The following is a 20,871-nucleotide window of genomic DNA, read 5'->3' as shown; positions in this document are numbered from 1 at the left end:
ACGTTAAAGAAAGGGTAAAGAAGGGCCACGTGGGGTTTTTTTCTAATCAAGGCCATTAACTGAGGAGCCTATCCGATTACCTCCCTCTGTGTCACTGTCAACTTAGCCTGTCTGGCTCTGCTCTCTGTCTCCGGCTGTTTTCCTCCCGTCCATCTGTTTGTTTGTCACAGAGAGACCGTCACGAACGCCTCTTAACTTTCTCCTCTGTGCAGGTTTGGTGTTCGGCCTTTACCGAAGCGCCAGATGATCCTCAAACTGAAGGAGATCCACCAGTACACCCACCAGCTGGTCAGCTCCGACTCCGAGGATGAGATACCCTCTGGGGGCCGCGCAGCTCAGACAAAGCCCCCACCCACCAGTTCAGTGGCCGCTGGCAACAAGCCGCTGTCCTGCGGCCACACAGTGAAATTTAAAGAGCCCAGGGTGCCCGCAGCCATCTCCCCTCAGAAACACAACAGAGAGGAGGAGGCTGAGCTGCTGTCTGCCTCACAGGGCTCCAACACCTCTTCAACAGCTGCCAGTGAGGAATCTGAAAGGTAGAGTCTGTATTCAAGTGTGCGGATCATCTCAGGTGTTCCGTAACGGCACATATGTTTAGCTGCTATATATATTTTTCAGAGGGCTCTTGTCACACAGCTGGACATGGTGTGCTCATGCTATTCCCTATCTTTGGGTGATGAAAATAATTTCTAGACTCAGCCCTAGTGTGGAGCATTCTGTCAGGTCTAGGAAATATTTTGTACTTGGTCTCTTGTGAGCAGGTAAGTTTCTGGTCGACAGTTTTAATAAGTGGAATGCAACACTTAGCCTCCTTTTTCCCCTCCACTTCCACAAATACAGTATGTGCATCTAACCACTTCCTTCTCTCTCAGCAGGTCCAACCCAGAGCTGTGTATCTCCTCCGATGGTGACTCAGACAGTGATGGTGGCATCTCTGCCTCCCAGGCGGCAACGCACCTCCAGGATCGCCTCCGGGCAGTGCGCTCCTTCATCCTGTCTGACTCCAGGCTGTACAGCCAGATCCTCGAGTACCAACCTCTGGTCCTGTCCCAGCTCCAGGAGCGACTCAAAGCAGCCGGGATCCGCTTGGGTGTCTCCAAGCTGGTGGACTACCTGGACTCCCAGTGCATCACCTTCACTACGGCCAAGCCGGGCCACTCGGCACCCAGCCGCAGGCGGGGCAAGAGGACAGACAAAGGGGCAAAGGCAGCAGGTGAAAATGGCACAGGCAGGAAAAGAGGTGTTACAGCCATGCATTAAAACATTGACTGCCACAGAGGTTGACATGGAAACTCAACAGTGGCAGGTTTTACTTCAATGCTTCAAACATTTCTGAAAATTAAATTATGACATTTTAAAATAACGTTGCGGTTGCCCCTGGACAGTTGGCACACAGCTCATTCAGGAGACTTGAAGTTTAACCATTTTGTTTAAAACAGTTAAGTTTCTTCAGGTTTTGCATTTTATGGATTTAATTTTAAATGTTACGTTTATTATGAATGTACTGTGAAAATAAAAGATGGTCAGTGTTTGTGTGGCCCAAGGAATTCCTCAGATTTAAATGATTACAAAGGTCACTTAATGTATAAAACGGATTTAACACACCCTCAGTTATCCCATATTTGTGATGGTACAAACAATGATCCTTAGCATGTGGTATTACTAACTCCATGATACCAGATGTGTTTAGTCAAGTCAGGAATTCAAACATCAGAACAAAGAGGACTAAAGTAAAAGAAGGGATTCGTCACACAGGACATTTTTGAAAAACATTTTACTTTTTTTGCTCTTCAATAGATTCCTAATAAAAGAACAGCTATGACATTCATACAGCTCAGCACACTTGAGAAAGGAGGCAGGTTCTTCAAACTCTGCTTCTATCCGATATGTCATTGAAGTAGCGAGAGACTGTTCCTTCATAGCAGCACAACCATGCGTCAACGCTGTCAAATCCACAGTCAGGTTGCTGTTGTTGCACCGGGGGGGAGGAGTTGTTTTGTGCAACCAGTTTTCTCTACAGCGGCGTGAAGCACAGGGCATCAAATCAGATTCCAAATTACGCATGACCCTTTTGCACCGCAGATCCTGGAGACTGACTCGCCTCCTGTCCACCTTCGGGATGCGTCCTGTCCCGGCTCAAAGCCTCACCCGGTCATGACATGTTGGCAATGTTGGCAAGGAAGCGCTGAGCCCACCACTCCTCCAAGTCTATGGGCACAAAGTCTGCACAGAAACAAAGACAACAGAGGGGACAAAGAATGAAAGCATTATCCATGTTCTATCATTCATTAATTATTAATTTTGTCACATGATACAAACAGCTGACCGGTGCAAGATGAAAAACCCAAAACAAGGAGTGAGAAAATGCCAACTAAGTGTAGAAATGTATTCTTATACAGAGCGGGTGTATCTCATCTTGTACAAAACCAAAAGGCAAACTGGTTTTCTCTTGAAATACAAGTTAGAATTTCGGTGTCTCAAAGTTAAACATCTGTTTAGAGGGAAAACAAACAGGAGTACAAATGCTCTTTCAAATAAGTAATACCATTAAAACATATACAGCCATGCTAGCGGCTCTGTGACACTGTATTTGGGCACACTGGTGCTATGAGCTAAGTTAACAGTTAGGGCTGATGGGAACGTCAGTGTTACAGGTACTTGGCTGTGAAATAAAGTATTGTACACATTAAAATTCTGACCTGCTGAAGGCGCTGGATGAAAAGTCAGATCATCAAAGTGATTATTCATTCTGAGGGGGGAACATGAATGTCTGAACATAATGTACCCAATAGTTCAGACATTTCCGTTTTGACCAAAGTGGTGGAACCACTAACCGACACCACCATCCCTAGAATCAGGGTGGCAAAAATAAGGATGATCCAAGGCACTGTTTATGAGACACTAGGACTCACTTTTAGATTTAACATACGGTAACTACTATTCATAAGAATCAAGTGCCTCAAAATCCTAAGTTACATTTTTTTTTATTGTCCTTTTAGGTGTCACAACCTTTCAGGGCAGTGTGCCACAGAAGGAACCAGAGCAGACAAGTGTGGGCCAACATGAGACGCGTTACAACCAGTAGTGAGGTTCCCATAGACCAAAAGAGTTAAAAATTAGCCCAGACTATTACAACAGTTGCCCTTTGCCTGCAGATAAAGCACAGCCAAAAAGCACTTGATGTAATTTCCGCGGAGAGACGAGGCCGGCCATTCAGTTTTCCTGTGGTGTTAAAGTAACCAGGAAAAATGAAAACATTGCAAGATTACTGGTTCAAAGTTCAGGGGGTGGGGGTTACAAAGCAGAAAGAGGGTTATCTGTTAGAATGCAATAAAAGTGAGTAGCGAGATTAAATTTAATGAGGGCGAATTTACTTTGTTGTCGTATTCTTTGAAGAATTTAAGCAGGTGAATGAACAGGTATTGTACCTTAATCAAAATGATCCCTGTGTGAAAGTGGAGAGAGGAGCTGCAGGTACTTACTCTTCATCTCAGCACTGGGAGTCTTCTCAGCATACTGAATGGGCCCCTGGCAGTCAGTTGGCTCCCCTCCGCCCCCCCCCAGCTTCTGCTCCACTTCCTGCCATGCTGCAAGCAAACCAACACATACAAGTAGATGCTGAGTTCACTTAAATGCACACTTGGTCAACAGGAATTGGATTTTAACTGCTACCTGGGTGTAGGTGTGTGTTTAACTTGAGAATGACATTTTCTTTGCCTTTCTTGCCGCATTTCTGAACTAACACCCGACACTCAAACATCCCAGCACCCTTTGGGGGCTAAACCGGTCTGTGGTGTGTGTGTTTTATCTGCTGTGGGTGAAGGATTCCAGCCTCAAGGTTTTGTCTCACCTTGAACACAAACTGTCTGTTACACATTATTTACTGACAGTTAACTTAAACTAATGTGTGGATGTCAAATATAAAAACCGGATTAATTAGTATATGTTCTTTGTGTGTGTGTGCATAGGGGAGGGGGAAATAATGTCTAAACCTGTTTGGAAGTGAGGTTTGTTGTCAATTTCTTTACTAGCATTTTTTTTGTCAGTGACATCCAGCTGAAATGAGACCAGGTTTTCTATCTTAAAGCAACTCGACAGACTGTGTTGGAGGCGTTTCTTTAGGTGCGAGCAGTGAAGAACAATGAAGAACAATGAAGCGCTCTTCCCCAAGTGGGTCACAAAAGGACGCCACAGAGCAGTCTCTTCTGGCAGCCATCCAAGAGTAACACAGACATGTGGTTCATGCCGATTCAGCTATACAAGTCATGGCTGGGTAACTTCAAGTCCTGGTTTTTAATCATTGTTGGGTCTTATTGACTATAATACACTCTATAAAACACTCTCTTCTAAAGTACTCTCTGTTGAGTGCTTGCAATAGTGTCACATTCAATTTCATCCGTGAGGCTGCTGTTGAAGGTGAGTCTGTATATTCAACCAAATTGGAAATTGCTGTGGAGCTGTGACAGCATGAAAGTCTTTAAATTGTTTATTTTGTCCTACCAACAGTCAAAAACTCAAATATATTGCAAAGAACAGCAGCAAATCCCCACATTTGAATTTCTTTTCTTGAAATTGGTTATAAAAATTTGTGCAGGTTAATTTTCTGTTGATCGATTTGTCAATTAAATCGACTAATTAATTCAGCTCTAACTGAAGATAATCAAGAAGAAACCTGTTGAAAAGGAGTTTTAAAAAAAAATTCATATGGATAATCTGCCCTCCACAATTCCCATGTTTCCATCCTCACAACCCTTGTAAACTTACGGATTGGCCCTGGAGGTCTGCACTGTGACCCACATCCACTCACGCACTGATCCTGCGACCCTCACCTTCATACACAAATCTGACGTTCTCTTCATGTGCGGGAGTGAATCCCTCTGCTGGGCTGTAGGTCTTCTGTGTGGCCCCGCTGTGGTAGCGCTTCCCGTTCAGACGGTTGAACACGATCTTTGGGGGCGGAGAGCTGGAAAGATCAGACAAAGTTAATTAAAGAATGTCAGCTCGGGGATTGGGACCGCCTGCAACAAAACACAAGCGTTATATGAACTGACAGGCATGTAAATGGGCTTTGTGTTAGATTACTTAACACCACGAGGTGATGCCTGCATCCTCAGGTTGACTTAAAACTTTTAGACAAATTGAGCATGAAGGTTCAGTCCTTACCTTGTACATAGTGATTTGACAAACAAACAATAATTCCTCTGTCAGCCTTCATCAGTAGGGAGTTCAGAGAGTTTATGCTTTGTTTAATTTTTGCTCCAATGACCGAATGTTACTTTTTTTATTCCTGAATGACCTCCAACAACTACCAGGAAAAGGGCAAAGTAATGTAAAGCAATAGTAAGACCACAAGAGTTTCTCACAGTGGAGAAAAAGCAACACTTGCAACATTTACTCAAAATGAAACATCTTGTAGTTGCAATGCATTCTGGTCAATTTAGGCTTGTTGTTAGAACATAAATGGCCTATTGTCTTTGCTTTGTCAGGAAAGGCTTTCATCCTATACAGCTACATATTACATCTTGATAATGATATAAATATCTGGAGATAGATATATATCCACTGACACTAAAAGTTTGTTTGTTTATTTGTTTTGTTTTTAACTTTACTGATATAAAAGCCCGTTTTTCAGCTGGAGATGCACCGGATAAGACTCCAAAGTTTATTAGATACACCTTGCAACAACTAATGCATCCTTATACAGTCCTGACATCCTACTTACATGAATGTATAATGTTGCTGTTCAATTGAAACTGCTTATGTTTCATTCTCGTACAGTTTAGAGGCTCTAGTTTGTGGTGCTGTTGAATTGTATAACAATAGATGGTGTTTCTAATATTCTGTCCACCCCCTTTTATGTCAATGAGGTAGAGCTGATGTAACAGACTGCATTGAGTTTAGCTAGGTGTAGCTATAAACTGGCATACTGTCTCGTAAAATGGATGTCGGTGTTTCCCGAGCAGCACCTGACAGAGGCACAGCAGGGCAGGTGGGGTCCAATGCCAATGCAAGGCTATATCGCGCAAGGTCACGCGGTAGTGGACGGTACCGCCGGACCGAGAAGCTGCATTGAAAGTTGTGTCCGATAATGGATGCAGCGATGTTACCTAATTCTCACCGACGTGTTACATGATCGCACTCACGGCGCACGTGCAGTGTATTTTCAGCGCACACTATTCTATCAGCCCGCATAAACTATTTTACAACAACAAAAACACCACAAACAAGCTACTTACTTCGATGAGAGCCAAGACGTTGGCTTGAGCTTCAAGTCGCTGAATTTGCTCTCGATTTGTTGTGTGGGACCTTTGAGACAAAATTCCAGAGTTTAGTTACCTGTGAACCCTCTGCATGCCAACACTGACTCGTTTGAACTGTTGCAGTGATCCACAACTTTCCCTTCACGGTGCAAAAGCAATCTGATGCCACATTGCATCACGCTTTAGATAGCGGACACATTCACTGACCTGTCCTCCGTTGTGTAACAAGTTTGCTGGGACCTCTGGTGATTGTGTACATCATGTGAGCGCCAGTAACCTCCAGAAACTCTGTAGTGTCTGTGCTGTAAGGCTGTCTGTCTTGTCAGGTAACGTTATGAGGCGACTGTCAACTCTGCAACTTCCAGTCCTCTGCCCGCTCCTCCTGACGCAGCCACGATGGGGGGGAAATCGCAGCGTCGTCTTTAGTTCCCCAGGTCAGCTGCTTCAGAGTCGGCCTGAAACCTGCAGGAGACTCGCTTTGACTTGTTGTCCGCTGTGTGTTAATGCGTACCCCGCTTCTCCTCCTACCCAGCAGGTGTTCAGCTGTAGTGAACCGACGTCCGCTGGTCGTGCGAGAGGTTGCGTGTAGGTCATCCAAGGAGAAAGCGGCTCCGCGTGCCGGGGATCAGTCAGTCAGAGCCGGGACACTATGTTTCCTGACGTCCGGGGACAGTGACACTGCAGGCCGGACACTCTGCGCTCTGTGCTCCACTGAGGCTCCGGGACTGACCGCAACAGCTCCGCTCGCTGACAGAATACAAGGACACTACACACTTTGATATTTTCATCAGGACGGAAAGCTAACATGCTTGGACAGCGTCAAGCCACGCAGAATGAAGAACAAGACTTCCTGTCAGAACTTTCAAAATGAAACACTATTTTTGATTACACACGCTATATCAAATCCAGTCTTCCAAGCACGTTTAGTGTTTAACCCACATGGAAAATAATGTGCTATTTGACGTCCTGTAAATGCAAATACAAATAGAGTGCACATGAGCTGGGAAAATTGTGATTGTCTTTAAATGGATAAGGACTAGGATGTGTGTTTTGCTGCGATATATTTTTATACTTCAATGTGAATATCCTGCATTGTTTCTGCGGTCACTGTTAGTTTTGTTGTCATATTTGATACTTTAATGGATTTGATTACTGTTTTTTTTATTTATTCAATGTAAAGTAATTAAAACATGAGGTTATCCAGAGTAAATGGGACATGGTTTCTGAAAAAAAGAAAATATATTTTCAATAATTTTAGCATCACAAAAGAAAAAAAATTCCATTTGCTTTCATTATGATCGAAAAAAACTGGCAAATGAACACTGTCTGTATGGTTAGATACCACAGGATACAACTAATGAGTGAAAAGATACTAAGAATAAACACAGTGGCAGCTGCCCACAATAACACTGACTCAAATACTTTTATGTAAAATGCAGTTATTTTTTACCCATGCAAAACGTCCAACCATCATTATCATGTCACCTTTTCAATTATTTTCTAATGTTGAATTTAGGCTTTATTAATTACTGTGTGTCGCTTTGATTTTAAAGTTCTCTACAATCTTACCCCCCTACCTTTTTTATGGCTTTTACTTTGAAGTTAGTCTCCTCACTTCCGCTCTCGTTGTTTCTGGTTCTCTGTGGAGAGGGGCAATCCCCCACAGTGACGTCACTACACGCCCCCCAAGACGGGGTTTTAGAGGAGGAGCGGGAGCGATCACCTTTCACCTATTAAACCAAACGCATAGATTGATAAACGTGTGTTGACAGTCATGTAGAAAACTCAAATAAAAGTTTTTCAAAAACTTTTTCAGCAGTTTGTAGATTTGCTTCGAACCTTACAGATTACTGAATAATAACTAAGCAGCCTGACTAAATGTTACCATTAAACTCATATTTCTAAGGACTGGCAGCATGCATAGTGTCACACAAGAGTTTAAAATAAACATATTCTTTTTTTTATATCTCCAGTTGTAGATCATCCACTATAGCATTCATATCAGGGTGTCTTTTGCTGGATACCTTTGGAGCTTCCCTAAGATCTTCAGATCTCTCACAGAGGTATCACAGGTAACCTGTGTGTTCAGGTGAAAATCACCTGAGCCCATGTGTTTAGTAACTGAAGATCAGCCGGGACAAGAAGTGGCTCAGACAGGCTTATCCAGTGTGATATCCACCACTACACCTCCCACTCGCACCCCATTCATCTTTACTTTCTGGGCCAATCACCGGAGACTCCAGGCCAAGAGGCTAATAATCAACAGTCCACACTACAGCTTAGCATTAACAGCAGAGGTCAAACCATGGTCTGAGATGGTCCCTGTGTTGTAGAAGATACATTTATCAGCTGTCACATTGCCCATGTACTTTTACAGCCAAAAGATGATTAAGACAGTGTGGACAGATGTTCGCTATTAATCAAGGTAGATAATTTCCCATCAGTTGAGAGCTTGTTTCTTCAAAGTACTTTGTTCCCAATATATTCAAGAAAGGCTGCACAGTTCACATTAGTTTTAGACTTTAATAAAGTGTTTATGGCCAGAAACATTTCCTTCAAAAGTATTTTCTGGACTTCTGAGACTGTATGCCAATGAGTACTGCATTCATTTTAGTGTTGATCTGCTGAATCATTTTAGTCCTGCGCAGGGCCTGGCTTAAGAATGTCAGCTTAAACAGCTTTAGGGACCCATTTGTTGTCTCAAGGTCTCAAATGTCCCAAGGAGCGAGAGGACAACGTCACTTTGAAATGAGATCTCCAGCATTTTATACATGATTTCCACTCCGAAGAACACATTCAGTGCTATGACATAAAAGCATCATGATTTATTTCTTCCGCTTTGAACAGTGAAATAAGTCTTTCACCTTTTCCTTCATTAAATCATTTTGAATGATTTGAATGTCAAGTCAGCTTAGATTAAATCAAACACAGATCAAATGCAGATGAGGTTGATATTTGGGTCAAAGAGCATATAAACAAAAGCAGTCTAGCTTTCCTATTTACTTATTTCAGAGCACTGTCCAGTCTGAAAACTGAAAAAATAAAAAATAGAGAATGTAATTAAAATTAATTGTGGCTGTATTCCATTTGGGTTTTCCAGTTCTGGGGCCATGATACTGCAGATGCTAGATCACTGGAACAGCTCACATCCACCTAAATGCAATGTACATGTCGTGAGTGTTATTAGTTACACCCGTGCTTCTGCTTATTACACGCCTGCGGTCATAAAGGCCATGCGTTGCACTGTATGTGAGGTGCTGCTGCCTTATGTCAAAGGTCAGTATGTTTAGCTGACTGGCAGCCATCATCTGAGGACAAATGTCAGTAAATCTGCTCCACTTTTGAAGCCTCATACATTCTCACACGCTGCACTGTCACAACTTAATTCCTCATTCCAACATACTTCACTGCTCCTCCCTTTCTGTTCCTCTGCACTGTCCTACTACATTCCACTTGCAGTACTGTGATACTAAAGTGTACTCGACAGTAATTCCTCATCTGCTGCTGAACAGGAGCATATAAGCGTGTGGTTGAGCTTGACAGAAGAAGATGATACCGGGTCAGTGGCATCTGCTCAACAGATACAGAAGTCTGACTTCACAACCACGAACCACATTGTTTCTCAAACAAAAATAATGTTAATTTTAAATAGAAAACAAAAATGACAAGTTTGCAACGCATATAAAAGTGAGGCAAGGTGAAAAACTCACTATTTGTGAGCCAATCTTGTTCTATTCTACATTTCAACTCTATATGTGCATTTGTCAAAGATAAGTTCTAAATAAGTAAGAATAATTAGTTTGATGAGTGATAGAAATGATTTGTAGGTAGTTTACTTCCTACTGGCCTTCACTGAGTAAAAAGTACAAACATTAAGACAGACACGCAGACCAAGAAAAACAATGTTTGCAATCCTGAGTTGGTGAACACAGTACATTTGATTAAGGCCTATTATAGACACTAATTATCAAAGTGTCTATAAATGCACATCAGGTGCCTCAACATGTCTGAGAAATATGATTAATCAGGAAAAAGGATGTTACTAGGGCTGCGTGCAAAAAGTCACTTTTCACCACTTTTCCTTGACCTCGATAGAAAATGTCATGAGGTCAAGGAACGATGTGAAGGAGAATTCGTAAGGACTTAGGAAAAAAGGACCGTGGGGCTCAGAGAATCCGAGTGCTCTTTTCTAAGCGACATAATTATGCGACGGGAGATGTTACTGACGTGAGCTGCCATGATGAAACAACAATGTTCAGAAGATGGACTACAAAAAGCGCATCTTTGACACTGCGCCCCATGTTGTTTTAATGCAGGCCATCTAAAAGTGGACAACATGGTGGAATATTAGCTTCATAATCAAAATAGTAAAAAGGCATGGGCTATAGGGTACCTATCAGTCACCAAATAATGGAAAGGGTTGTCACATTGAGAATGCTTGCTCACTCACCCTCTGCCCACCCATATTTATCAACATGAATCCCAATTTCGCTTTAAATGTTGTCGCTACAAGGAATTGTGGGACGGCATTCTCTCCTTTCCTTTCTTAAAAGATGGTCCGGTGTACCCTATGCTAAAGCAGATATGAATAGAAGCATTGAGGCTCCCTTCCTTCGCTTTTAGAGAATTCGAACAGCTCTTATCATGGCTGCCACTGAAATACTTCCACTTCACTTCACTCAGTTAGGAACCTTCCTAAGCAAAAAAAGAGTTTTTGGACGCAACCTAGGCCTCTTGTTATTATGTATAGCACCCATTCTGACTGCCTCAAATAAACCTACACCCACACACACACTCACCATAATGAAAGTGTGCATGGAATGACTAGTGGCATATGTTCTCTTACCTGATGCCACATTATGTGAGGAGTGGGCAGTGAAAATTTCCTTTCATGTGGGTTTTGTCTTTTTTGAGGGGTATGTGTGTGAACGCATTGTTCGCCTGCTTCACGTGTTTCTCAGTAATGGGGTTCACAGTCTTCCACAAGGCTGTCCGTAATGTAGCTAATTTGTAGTAACTCCTGGTAATACTCCTTCTCCACTTCTGTGTTGACTGTCCAGGCCACCACGTCCACCCCCCTCTGGGCCCAGTACTGGACATAGTCCCTGCAAGCAGCACACAGAAATTACTAGTATAAAAATGAGGCTATCGAATAACATATCAATTACAAATCGTTCACAACGTGTAGCCACACCCGGCCAGTTAAAGGGACCAGTGTCTAATTGGGACACTTTTAACTAAAGTTGTATTGTAGTCTGATATGACATCTTAGCTCTACTATAATATTTATAACATATAAATAAACATGTAATATAACAAAACACAAAATTCAGGATGTAATAAAGCAGATTGCACTGTCCCTAAATGGGGTTCTTGGCATTTAATGGCTCTGATTAAATACAGAAATTAGATTGTGGTTGCAGTGACATTAAATGACTGTGTGAGCTGCAGAAACTCACGGTGAGACAAAGTTCTTCTGTACAAGGAAGGCTGAGATGCCACAGAGCTTCCATAGTACGTGATGGTGCGCCCAGTCCAACACGACGTCCATTAATGAGGTCCAGTGATGTTTCCACGGCGACGAGAAACGTGGGGCACCATCTCCAAGCCGACTCAGGCTCCACGGGCGGTGGGTCAATGCTGTGACCACTTTTGGGTCACTCTGTCTCATCTGGACAAGAGTGGAGCAGAGACAAAGATTAATTGATAGTGTATGTTGGCAATATGGTAGATACAACAGCAATGCAATACATGACAGGAATGTAAACACATATTTTAGTTTATTTAATCAGACAGTATGAGACAATGGGGGGAGAAAAGCGAGACATGAAGCTAGCCTGTTTATTTTTTCCAAATAATTATCCTAATAAAATCTCTTTCTTCCAATGTGGTTGTAGTAATACACACATACCAGGCTGTTGGGTATAGCATTTTATAGCTCAAAATGGCCCTCTATGAAGCAAATAACTGTAATTTACATTTTTGCATGTGCAGAAGATCAATTGAAAAGTGTTACTTTCTTACAGAAAGCCTGTCGTTTGTTGTCTGTCAGACCCACACTGGTCAGAGAAAATATGAAGAAATATGTTGTTCCATCAAAGTACAGTTATATACAGCAGATATGTTGTAACAGCATCCCCTGAGTTGCAAGTTCATCTTCCCACAGTGGTCAGGCTTCCAAGTCATAGACAACATGGAAAGTTAGCTTATGGTCAAAGTGTTTAAACCCTGTTATAATATAGGGTTTATGCAGGCAACATGTGAGGGATGTGACAAGAACAAACCATATCATTTGGTGTTGGTGGCAGATATGTGTGCTGGTTGGTGACCCAAACTCATCAAAATGTCTCTGCTTTTGTTCCACAGCAGTTTGACAAACACAGCAAATCTGTCATTGTTCAGGCGCAGTATACACTACTGGCCGAACAACTTCAAAAGAGTCTTCTTACCCTGTAGATGACTTTGGGCTCGAAGGAGCAGACGATGCTGCTGTTGTAGAGGACTGGGTGTTTTCTATACAATTCTTTAAGGGCTGCAGCTGTCTGAGAGCGGAGGAGAAACACAGTCATTGTTGGACAGTCAAATGTTTAAAAAGTTGTATGTTTGAGGCTTTAAGTGTGTGTTCCTGTCCAACCACTTGGTGGTAACTAGCAGCTGTGTATGTGTGTGTGTGTGTAGACACTGCTGTGGGCCCTGAACTCAACTGCCTAAAACAACAAACCACCAGAGCAGCTCTGCATTCCTTATTCATCTAAGAATGCGCTGAGCAAGAAAACACTTGTCAAGTGGTGAGAAGTACTCTGATGGAAGATTTAAACTTGCATTTTTATATGCAGAATTCAATGGTATGGACACTGCAGTCTAAGTGGCATCAAGGAAATGACTTGACTGCATCTTTCAACTAGGTCTCTGGTTCAGTTTGTATTTCACTGACACAAACAATAAAGTCATATTTTCACATCAGATATTAGTATTCTAAGTTGTGTGAGCACAAATCCACAAGAACAATGTAATGAAGAAGTAAACAATTACCACGCTAACAAAACATGCCCATGACAATCAACTATTAAATGTGAGCAGCTGATAATGTCTGCATGTCTGTGGGTTTGGTTTGTTCCAAAGTACAGAACAAACTGGAACAAGTGTTGGACGCCAACACTTGTTGGACGCCTTACAGTATAGGGGTTGCCAAAGAGAATTGTGACCCACTGGTAATTATAAGGCATGCAATAAAGGTTATTTAACTATTAACTAACCTACCTGTGTTTTATTTGTGTTCCACACTGATTACACAAACCCAAAGATAAAGATTTTTTACTGAGCCTGATTAACAACCAGAGTTCATATCAGTGTTGGGTGTTAACTGTAATCACATTACTTTTTTAAGTAATGCAGTAGCATAATGCACCATCTTTTGATTTTTACAGGGAGAAAGTAGGTGTTTTGTATCTGCATAGTGGAGGAAATCCATCAGCAACAAGAGATGTATGACAGGATTGGTGCTACCTTTAGAAAGTCACACAAAATGACAGTAATAAGTAATGGGATTACTTTCCACCCTGAGTAATAAGTAAAGTCATTGGTAACTGCTATTAATTAATTAATTAATTAACTTACTAGTTATTTCAGCATGAGAACATGAACCCTCTCAAACCCCTGAAGATGTATTATGATCATTTTGTACTAGGGCAGTTATTATTACGTTCTCTTCATTTTGCAATGTTGACAGATCAGTTAAATCAACAAGTATGACACACGGACTGCACATAATGAAGTCTTGTTTTGTTCGTTAGTTTTGTTGGCTGCACCTCATCTGGATGACCTTTGACGTCAAAGTAGATGGTGAGCTTCAGCTTGATGCATTCCTCCACTGCCTCCTCCATGGTTGGGATTTTCTCTCCGGCAAACTTGTCCCTGGCAGCGAAGGACACAAATGTTTCTTTGTGATTCCAGGCTCACATGTATATCATGCTTTTTAAATAGATGTACTGTTTACCTGGGAAACCTTACATTTAAATTGATTAGATACACCTAAGTTGTCCTTGCCTGGATTATGACGAAATGCATGTGATAATGTTGATGAGTCTCTGTATATAAAGGCTTTTAGCATCTATCTGACACATTCTTCCTGGGTAATATAAAAACTGCTAGGGCCCTAAAGCGATTATAATCGTTTCTACAGACTTTTTGCTCCTGTGCCATAAAAACATTTATAGTTGTCTTTTACTTTCTATTAAATGTCTAGTAAAAGAGTCCCTGAAGACATCCACATGCCCAATATCCAGTCGTAGAGATAGCGCCACCCAGTGGCAACAGGAAGTGACATGTTTTATTTGTTGTGGTACTCCTCCTAGCAGGATAATCCAATTTGGCTCAAAACTGTCTCAAAAAAGCCTTAAGACCTAGATGATGTAAGGTTGTCAAGCTTGTGAGTTAATGTCAAACGGCAACACATTATTCGCCATGAAACAGGAAGCTGTATTTTGAGACATCATAGACATCAGAATGGGTGTGTTCTGTTGTCTGATACTGTTCAAGGGCATGTGTTTTGGAAAAACTGCGCTATAGCTCCCCCTGCAAGATCTGAAAGGAGCAGCCCCAGTCTCTTGGAGCCATATGCTTAACCCAGCAGGAGGTTGGCCATATTGCATTGAATGTCTGATCTACCTCCATTTATAGGTCCCATACTTTAACAAACTCCTTCTACAGCTTTAACCCGATCAACTTCAAATGTGGGCAGTGCGACCTTAACGGCCTTGCGATGTTAAATTGGGAAGCTTTTTTTGATTGATCAAACAGTGTGTCCATGGCGTGGCATTCAATTTTGATGATTCGCCATGAAAAGGATGTAGCATGTAAATAAACTAGACACGGTCAGATCTGTCCCAAAATCACAATACTGGTATTTGGAAAGAACATGTTTCAAACTGTATCGGTTTTGGTACCTTCATTTTTTTAACCACACTAGGACCTTAGGGACAAAAATGTCCACAGAGAGGAATATATGCTTCACATAGCAGGTTGACCACATCCATCTCAAAGTTCTGCAGGAAAGCCATAACGCTTTAATGATGTTACATTGTGAAACTTTTGAGTTCTTTTTAAATAATGTAGCCTTGGCGAGTAATTACTCGCCATGAAACAGGAAGCTGTTTTTTGAGAGCTGTACCTTCAGAACCACTGATAATCAGCCATTTAGAATTGAAGTAGTAACTGACACATCAACCACACATTGTCAGATATTTTCCACACATCACCTGTGTGATATTTGCAGTGTTAACTTCAAGTACTGCCCTGTAGACATCTACATGCCAAGCTTCTATTAGAATGATAAAGCCACCTACTAATCAACGGCTGTTACACTGTCGAGCAGGAGGCGTTCGGGGCCTTGGGGTAGCAAAATCTCCTAACAGAGCAGATACTGTCACCTCTGTAAATCTACTTTTTTTGTGTGTTTTTTAATATCTTATATCTTGGTGAAGTTTTCTGTATCACTCACCATAATACTTTCTATATTAAATCTTGTTATGGCAAAGTCCTAGATGGTGTTTAAATATGTGTCTATACAAGCTACATTCTAACTTCTTATCCTTTCGGGGCCATTTTGCTTTTTTCTTCTTTTGTTTGCTCTGAAGTGAGCCATTTTAGAAACCCTCTGGGTTATTTGTCTCACATGCACTGCCAACAGCATGCCTCTGTATTAATAGCAACTTGCCTCTCTGTGTGTTTTTATCTTCTATATCTCCTTTTAGTGTTTTATTTATTGTCTTGGACTAGGGCTGGGCGATATGACCAAAAATGTTATCATGATAAAAACATTTCATATCATTCGATATCGATAATTATCACGTTAAATGTCAAATAGTTATTTCTTTGAAGTTTAAAGGCTGATTTTTGCTCCTGACTGAAAATTGAAGAATCCAGATGGTTAATTATGTGGTTAAACATTTCTTTATGGTCAGAATGTGACAAACACTTGATGCCAAACAGTGGATCACTTCACAAATCTGAGGGAGAACATTCAGAACTAATATATATATATATATATATATATATATAGTAAAAAAATGTTTACAAATATGATTAGTAAATTTTTTTTCAGTCCCTTCTCCTCAAAATAAATATTTTAATAGAAAAATTAAGTGCTAATTTGTCCGTGATTCAAATGAATTAAACCATTTTATTGATGATACATTGAACATTTATTTGATTGATATTGAGAAAAATTATATTGCGCGAATTATCATTATTGTTTTGTTGCCCAGCCCTATCCCTGACACAGATTTACACCATCAGACATCTCTACATGTAACTGTAAAAGGATCAATTCAGCATTCGCAACAGCTCTACCTGAACAAGATATTCTGTACGGGGCAAATCTACTGTTGAAAGTACTTTTCTAACAGAAAACCAGCATATTGGTGCATAAACAATATGCAAGCAAACATAAGTCACAAAGCACTATAAATATAATGTAACCTACAGCATTCAACACTTTAAACTTCAGGCTAGCGCAGAAAACATGTATGACTTGTCTTACCAGCTGCCACCTCCAAGGCTTAAATAAGTGTGCTAATTATAGCAAAAACACTGCTCCCAAATTATCCCTTCCTTTTATCTTTTTTGTCAAATATTGTGCCAATCAGCTTTCATTTCTCTCACCACCACTGGCTTTATAAACAATGATTAATCGACTGCAAACAGCCTCTTATTTTATAGAGATGTCAAGTCTACATGCTACACATGCAGCGTGTCATCACTGCAGATTTTTAGTGTACAGCAATACTAATAAACAGCTAACACAGACGATTTACTGACTCATCAGTTCCTTCAAACATACTAACATACGCTACAATCTTAATCCCACTACTGATTGTATATCTTCATAGTAGGTTTTCTTGTCGTTTTGTTTCATATTTAAATTTCTCAACCTGTCTTAAGGAGCAGCTACTTTTAAAAGACTGTCATCAGTCTGCATTTTAATGGCAAATGTCAGTGCATCACAGTAATAACTAATCGGTGGAAAAGGCACAAAATATTACCCTGTATCTGTAACTTAAACGTACTTCAAAAACCTGATTCTTCCTAAATCTAAAGCATCAAGCTACACTAAATGCCTGAAAAAAAATCTGTGTGCATGCTTCCATGTGCATTCCTACCTGTATCCTTTTTTCTTACCTGAGCCGATGTTTAGCAGCTGCGTCCAGTTTACCCAACTCAGACAATCTCATCTGGCTGAGTGGTCCTGATCCGTTGGTGGTCCGGTCCACAGTCTCATCGTGCATCAGTATTGGGACGCCGTCTGCTGAGAACTCCAAGTCCAACTCCACGCCCGTCGCCCCGTTCTTACTGGCCTAGAGCAGGACAGACAAATAAGACACAAGTATTTCTGGTCATGGCCAGAAATCTTCACTTAAAATGCTGAAAATCATTGAGAACCCTAGCTTTAACCTCATTAGAGCTGGAAAGCATTAACAGGTGTATTTGTCAAATTCAATGTCAGTGTCATTATCAGTATTTTTAAACTCTCAAATATGAATAACGGTGTGAGTATAAAAATACAGTCTTGGTCAGGCCATAGAGAAACAGTCACACAGGCTACTATGCACTACTGGCCTGCTATGGATAGTGCAATGAATGGCGGTGTGGATACTGGTGCAGCTGTAGTGCTGAATGTGCTGGTTACCAGTAGTTATGGGACATGATGTCCTGGTGGAGGGGTAAATCCTGGTCGCTTGATATAGTGTGCAAATTTAACTCCTTGTCAGTTTACATTTTTAAATTTTGTCAGACGACAGCCCAATCGGAACACACACTGTGGGAGGCTGTGAGTGAGAGGAACAGTCTCAGGACACGTTAAGAGGAGAAATATAACCAACCTCCACCCTCCTCTCACCTGCCGGATGGCTGCTATCGTGTTCTCCGGTGCGTCGTGTCCACCGCCCCGGTGAGCGACCACCGACACCTTGCCGGAGCCCGCCGTGCCCTGTGTTGGGTGCAGCACCTGCCGGGCTCGGCTGCTCGGTACCTGGGGGAACCGGAACATGGCCATAAAGAAATAGAGGGAGGCGATGAGGGCGGTTGTCCACAGCGGACTCCGTGTCCCCAGCAGAAGCGCCACGAAGACGACCGAGTACAGAGTGACTTCTTCTCCCATCTGCAGCATTGTTGTCCACCTTTGTCTTTCTGACTTGTTTAAAAGAACAGAACGTAACTTAGCACCTGGTAACAAATGCGCCGCCGCCGCTCAGTATAACGCTAGCTAAGTTACCCGTTACTCTCTCCAGACGCCCTATCGGGGATAAGATCATACTCCGACAAGTTGAGTGATAACATTAACTACCGAAACCGATTGATAAAACATTTCGGACCCGGACAAAACCAACAACTGGTATGACATAAGACGAGAAAAAGGAAGAAACAATGTTTTCAGTTAACGGACTCAGCAGCGGATAACGTTACATCCAAGGAGGATGTGACCGCAAGTGTCGTTTCCGTCATCGACATATATAAACGTCTATGGTTCTGCCACAGACAAAATACTACAACAGCAACACTTACAGGTTTAGATTCAGGGGTTATTTTTTTAATAAAAATTAAATTAAATGTATCTTAAGTGATACTTTTCATCTACCCCGCAAGAGGGCACACGAGCAAACAAAATATAAAAAAAACAGTAAACATTTATGAGTACATCCGGGTCACTGTGGGTGCACTTCATTTTAGCTAACAACTGTTAGTTAGTGAACCTTTCACACTGTTACCTTTGGCGAGTCTCTTATTTCTAAAAAACAGGATTCGTAGCCTGTCCCCGGTCATGGTGAGCCTCTTTTTTTCTTAAACTCTTATAATGTTTTCACTGTCCGGCAAGAGATCAAAAAAACAACGTGAAAGTGGAATTATTAGGCACATAAGCTAACTGCTGCTTTACCTGGAATGAAAGACAGTCAGTAGTTGTGTATCTTTAATGTGTTTAATTTATACTTACCTAACGTTACCATACTATTATATTTTTTTGTTCTGTCTACTTCATTTCTAATTAATACGTGAATGAAAACAAATTAGATATGCTTTATTGCGCTTATAATATTTTGCTCATACTTTTATCCAACTGCCTGCAAGGAGGATTTTTAACGTTATTTCAATAGACTGTATAAAAGGTTATATCACACAAAGTGCAGCTGCAGCCATGCTGATGCTTATTATGCACAGGGTGGCCAAAATAACAGGAACACCTGTATGTATCATTTATGTTTACATTTGGTAGTGGAAGTTATATTGGTGTTGCTGTATTGCATTGCTTTTTTATAATTTCATATAAGGGTGCAACTAACAGTCATTTTAATTATCAATTTATGTGCTGATTATTTTTTTTGCTCAAGCGTTTGGTCTGTAAAACATCAGAAAATCACATGTCTTCACTTTTTTCAACAGTCCAAAAGATATTCAATTTACTGTATTACACATATATATATAGATGTTTGGTATTTTTTACTTAAAAACAGTAAAAAATAGTGAATAGTTTTGGTCTTGTGAAGTGTCACATTTCTCTGTTAATTTTCTACAGATCAGGTCATTGCTGCTGCGCAGGTTAACATCCCACATCCTTTCCTGTACCAGAGGATCATGTCTACTCACAGGTCGGATACCTTATAGTGCGCGGCCTCATTCACCAGGTCACACACCCATACAGCAGAGCTGCCATGGACCCGTTACACCTAAAATCAAAGCCCTGGTCAGGTACTCGGACTTGTCTACACAGAAATACACTATGATTTACACCCTGCCGCACATTAAGCTCCTCAGAGCTGTGTCCAGGCTCAAATTGTTCCAAACTACAATCACCACGGTCCTCTTACCCCCCGTGTTCATCCTCTACCTCCTGGGAGACGTCCCCTTCTTTCTTGTCAGCTATACAACGGGGATAGCACTGTTCGCTGGTGTCATGCTGTACACTGCCAGTCATGTCTTCAGGAGGGTTGTGGGCATGATGTACCTGGACCCTTCCCAGACCACGCTCAAAGTGTCCCACCTCACCTTCTGGGGCAGGCGCAATGATATCTACCTGCCTGTGTCAGATGTTTTGACCATTGGGGATACAGGGGACTCCGTAAACGAGAAGATATTGAAACTAAAGAGATACAGTAGTCCGGAGACGCTGTTTTTCTCCACTCATTTTGGACGTGTGGTAGACAAACAGGGTTTTGAGAAGGTGTTTGGAACTTTAAAATGATAATTAGTTCAAAATGTATATATGGGCAGATGGTAATAATCTCCAGTGAATTCACCTACTTTTCCTCTTCAAAATATAACTTGTTATCATGAGAAGGATCTGTTCTCCATGAGAAAATGTTGATCAAAACATAAAGATAATACATTGGAAGACTGTCTGATGTGTCCACCGCTGACTAGCTAATGAATTTTTTAGTAAAGCTTGTGATTGAAAAGTAAGGATGCATAGTAACAGGACTCTGGCCTTTATAGTGGAACAACATGCCAGGTGACCAGTGTTGGCATTAATAGTACTCGGATTACTTTTGTCTGTTTGTATTTAGTGACTTCATGTGTGAAGCAGAAATAAAGTCAAATAAAACCAAACAATGACAACACA

General features: G+C 41.4%; 4 protein-coding genes across 9 annotated transcripts in view; 2 read left to right on the top strand and 2 right to left on the bottom strand.

The window, feature by feature from the left end:
• The window catches only part of slx4 (SLX4 structure-specific endonuclease subunit homolog (S. cerevisiae)), a 12,899-nt gene extending 10,207 nt beyond the window's left edge, over positions 1-2,692 (top strand). The window contains exons 13-14 of one of the 2 annotated variants that reach the window (XM_046048052.1): positions 213-536; positions 876-2,692. In XM_046048052.1, the coding sequence (XP_045904008.1) occupies positions 213-536; positions 876-1,260 (709 nt within the window). In that variant the 3' untranslated portion in view covers positions 1,261-2,692. Of the gene's footprint in view, positions 1-212; positions 537-872 lie in introns of both variants that reach the window. The other variant, XM_046048051.1, reaches the window with a different exon arrangement.
• Positions 1,758-7,007, bottom strand: mcrip2 (MAPK regulated corepressor interacting protein 2). The gene is made up of 5 exons (XM_046048061.1): positions 6,468-7,007; positions 6,237-6,306; positions 4,830-4,963; positions 3,483-3,587; positions 1,758-2,223 (listed from the first exon to the last, which is right to left on the bottom strand). The coding sequence occupies exons 1-5, from the start codon at positions 6,520-6,522 to the stop codon at positions 2,153-2,155; spliced, it is 435 nt and encodes a 144-aa protein (XP_045904017.1). The 5' UTR covers positions 6,523-7,007; the 3' UTR covers positions 1,758-2,152.
• Positions 6,870-19,201, bottom strand: gde1 (glycerophosphodiester phosphodiesterase 1). 5 transcript variants are annotated; one of them, XM_046048055.1, is made up of 9 exons: positions 19,192-19,201; positions 18,157-18,450; positions 17,439-17,614; positions 14,069-14,174; positions 12,710-12,802; positions 11,720-11,931; positions 11,107-11,365; positions 7,838-7,990; positions 6,870-7,007 (listed from the first exon to the last, which is right to left on the bottom strand). In XM_046048055.1, exons 2-7 carry the CDS (start codon positions 18,424-18,426, stop codon positions 11,218-11,220), a joined length of 1,005 nt encoding a protein of 334 aa, XP_045904011.1. In that variant the 5' UTR covers positions 18,427-18,450; positions 19,192-19,201; the 3' UTR covers positions 6,870-7,007; positions 7,838-7,990; positions 11,107-11,217. The 5 variants fall into 5 exon arrangements, with proteins under 5 accessions (XP_045904011.1, XP_045904009.1, XP_045904014.1 ...); XM_046048053.1 differs by lacking the exon at positions 19,192-19,201 and having other exon boundaries at positions 18,157-18,875; XM_046048058.1 differs by lacking the exon at positions 19,192-19,201 and having other exon boundaries at positions 17,439-17,649; positions 18,157-18,277.
• tmem186 (transmembrane protein 186) lies at positions 18,407-20,871 on the top strand. Its single transcript, XM_046048060.1, has 2 exons — positions 18,407-19,080; positions 19,828-20,871. Exons 1-2 carry the CDS (start codon positions 19,078-19,080, stop codon positions 20,491-20,493), a joined length of 669 nt encoding a protein of 222 aa, XP_045904016.1. The 5' UTR covers positions 18,407-19,077; the 3' UTR covers positions 20,494-20,871.

This window comes from Micropterus dolomieu, linkage group LG04 (assembly GCF_021292245.1).
Source record: "Micropterus dolomieu isolate WLL.071019.BEF.003 ecotype Adirondacks linkage group LG04, ASM2129224v1, whole genome shotgun sequence".
Taxonomy (NCBI): Eukaryota; Metazoa; Chordata; class Actinopteri; order Centrarchiformes; family Centrarchidae; genus Micropterus; species Micropterus dolomieu.
Note: the sequence above shows the minus strand (reverse complement) of the source record. Positions and strands in the feature narration are given on the sequence as shown.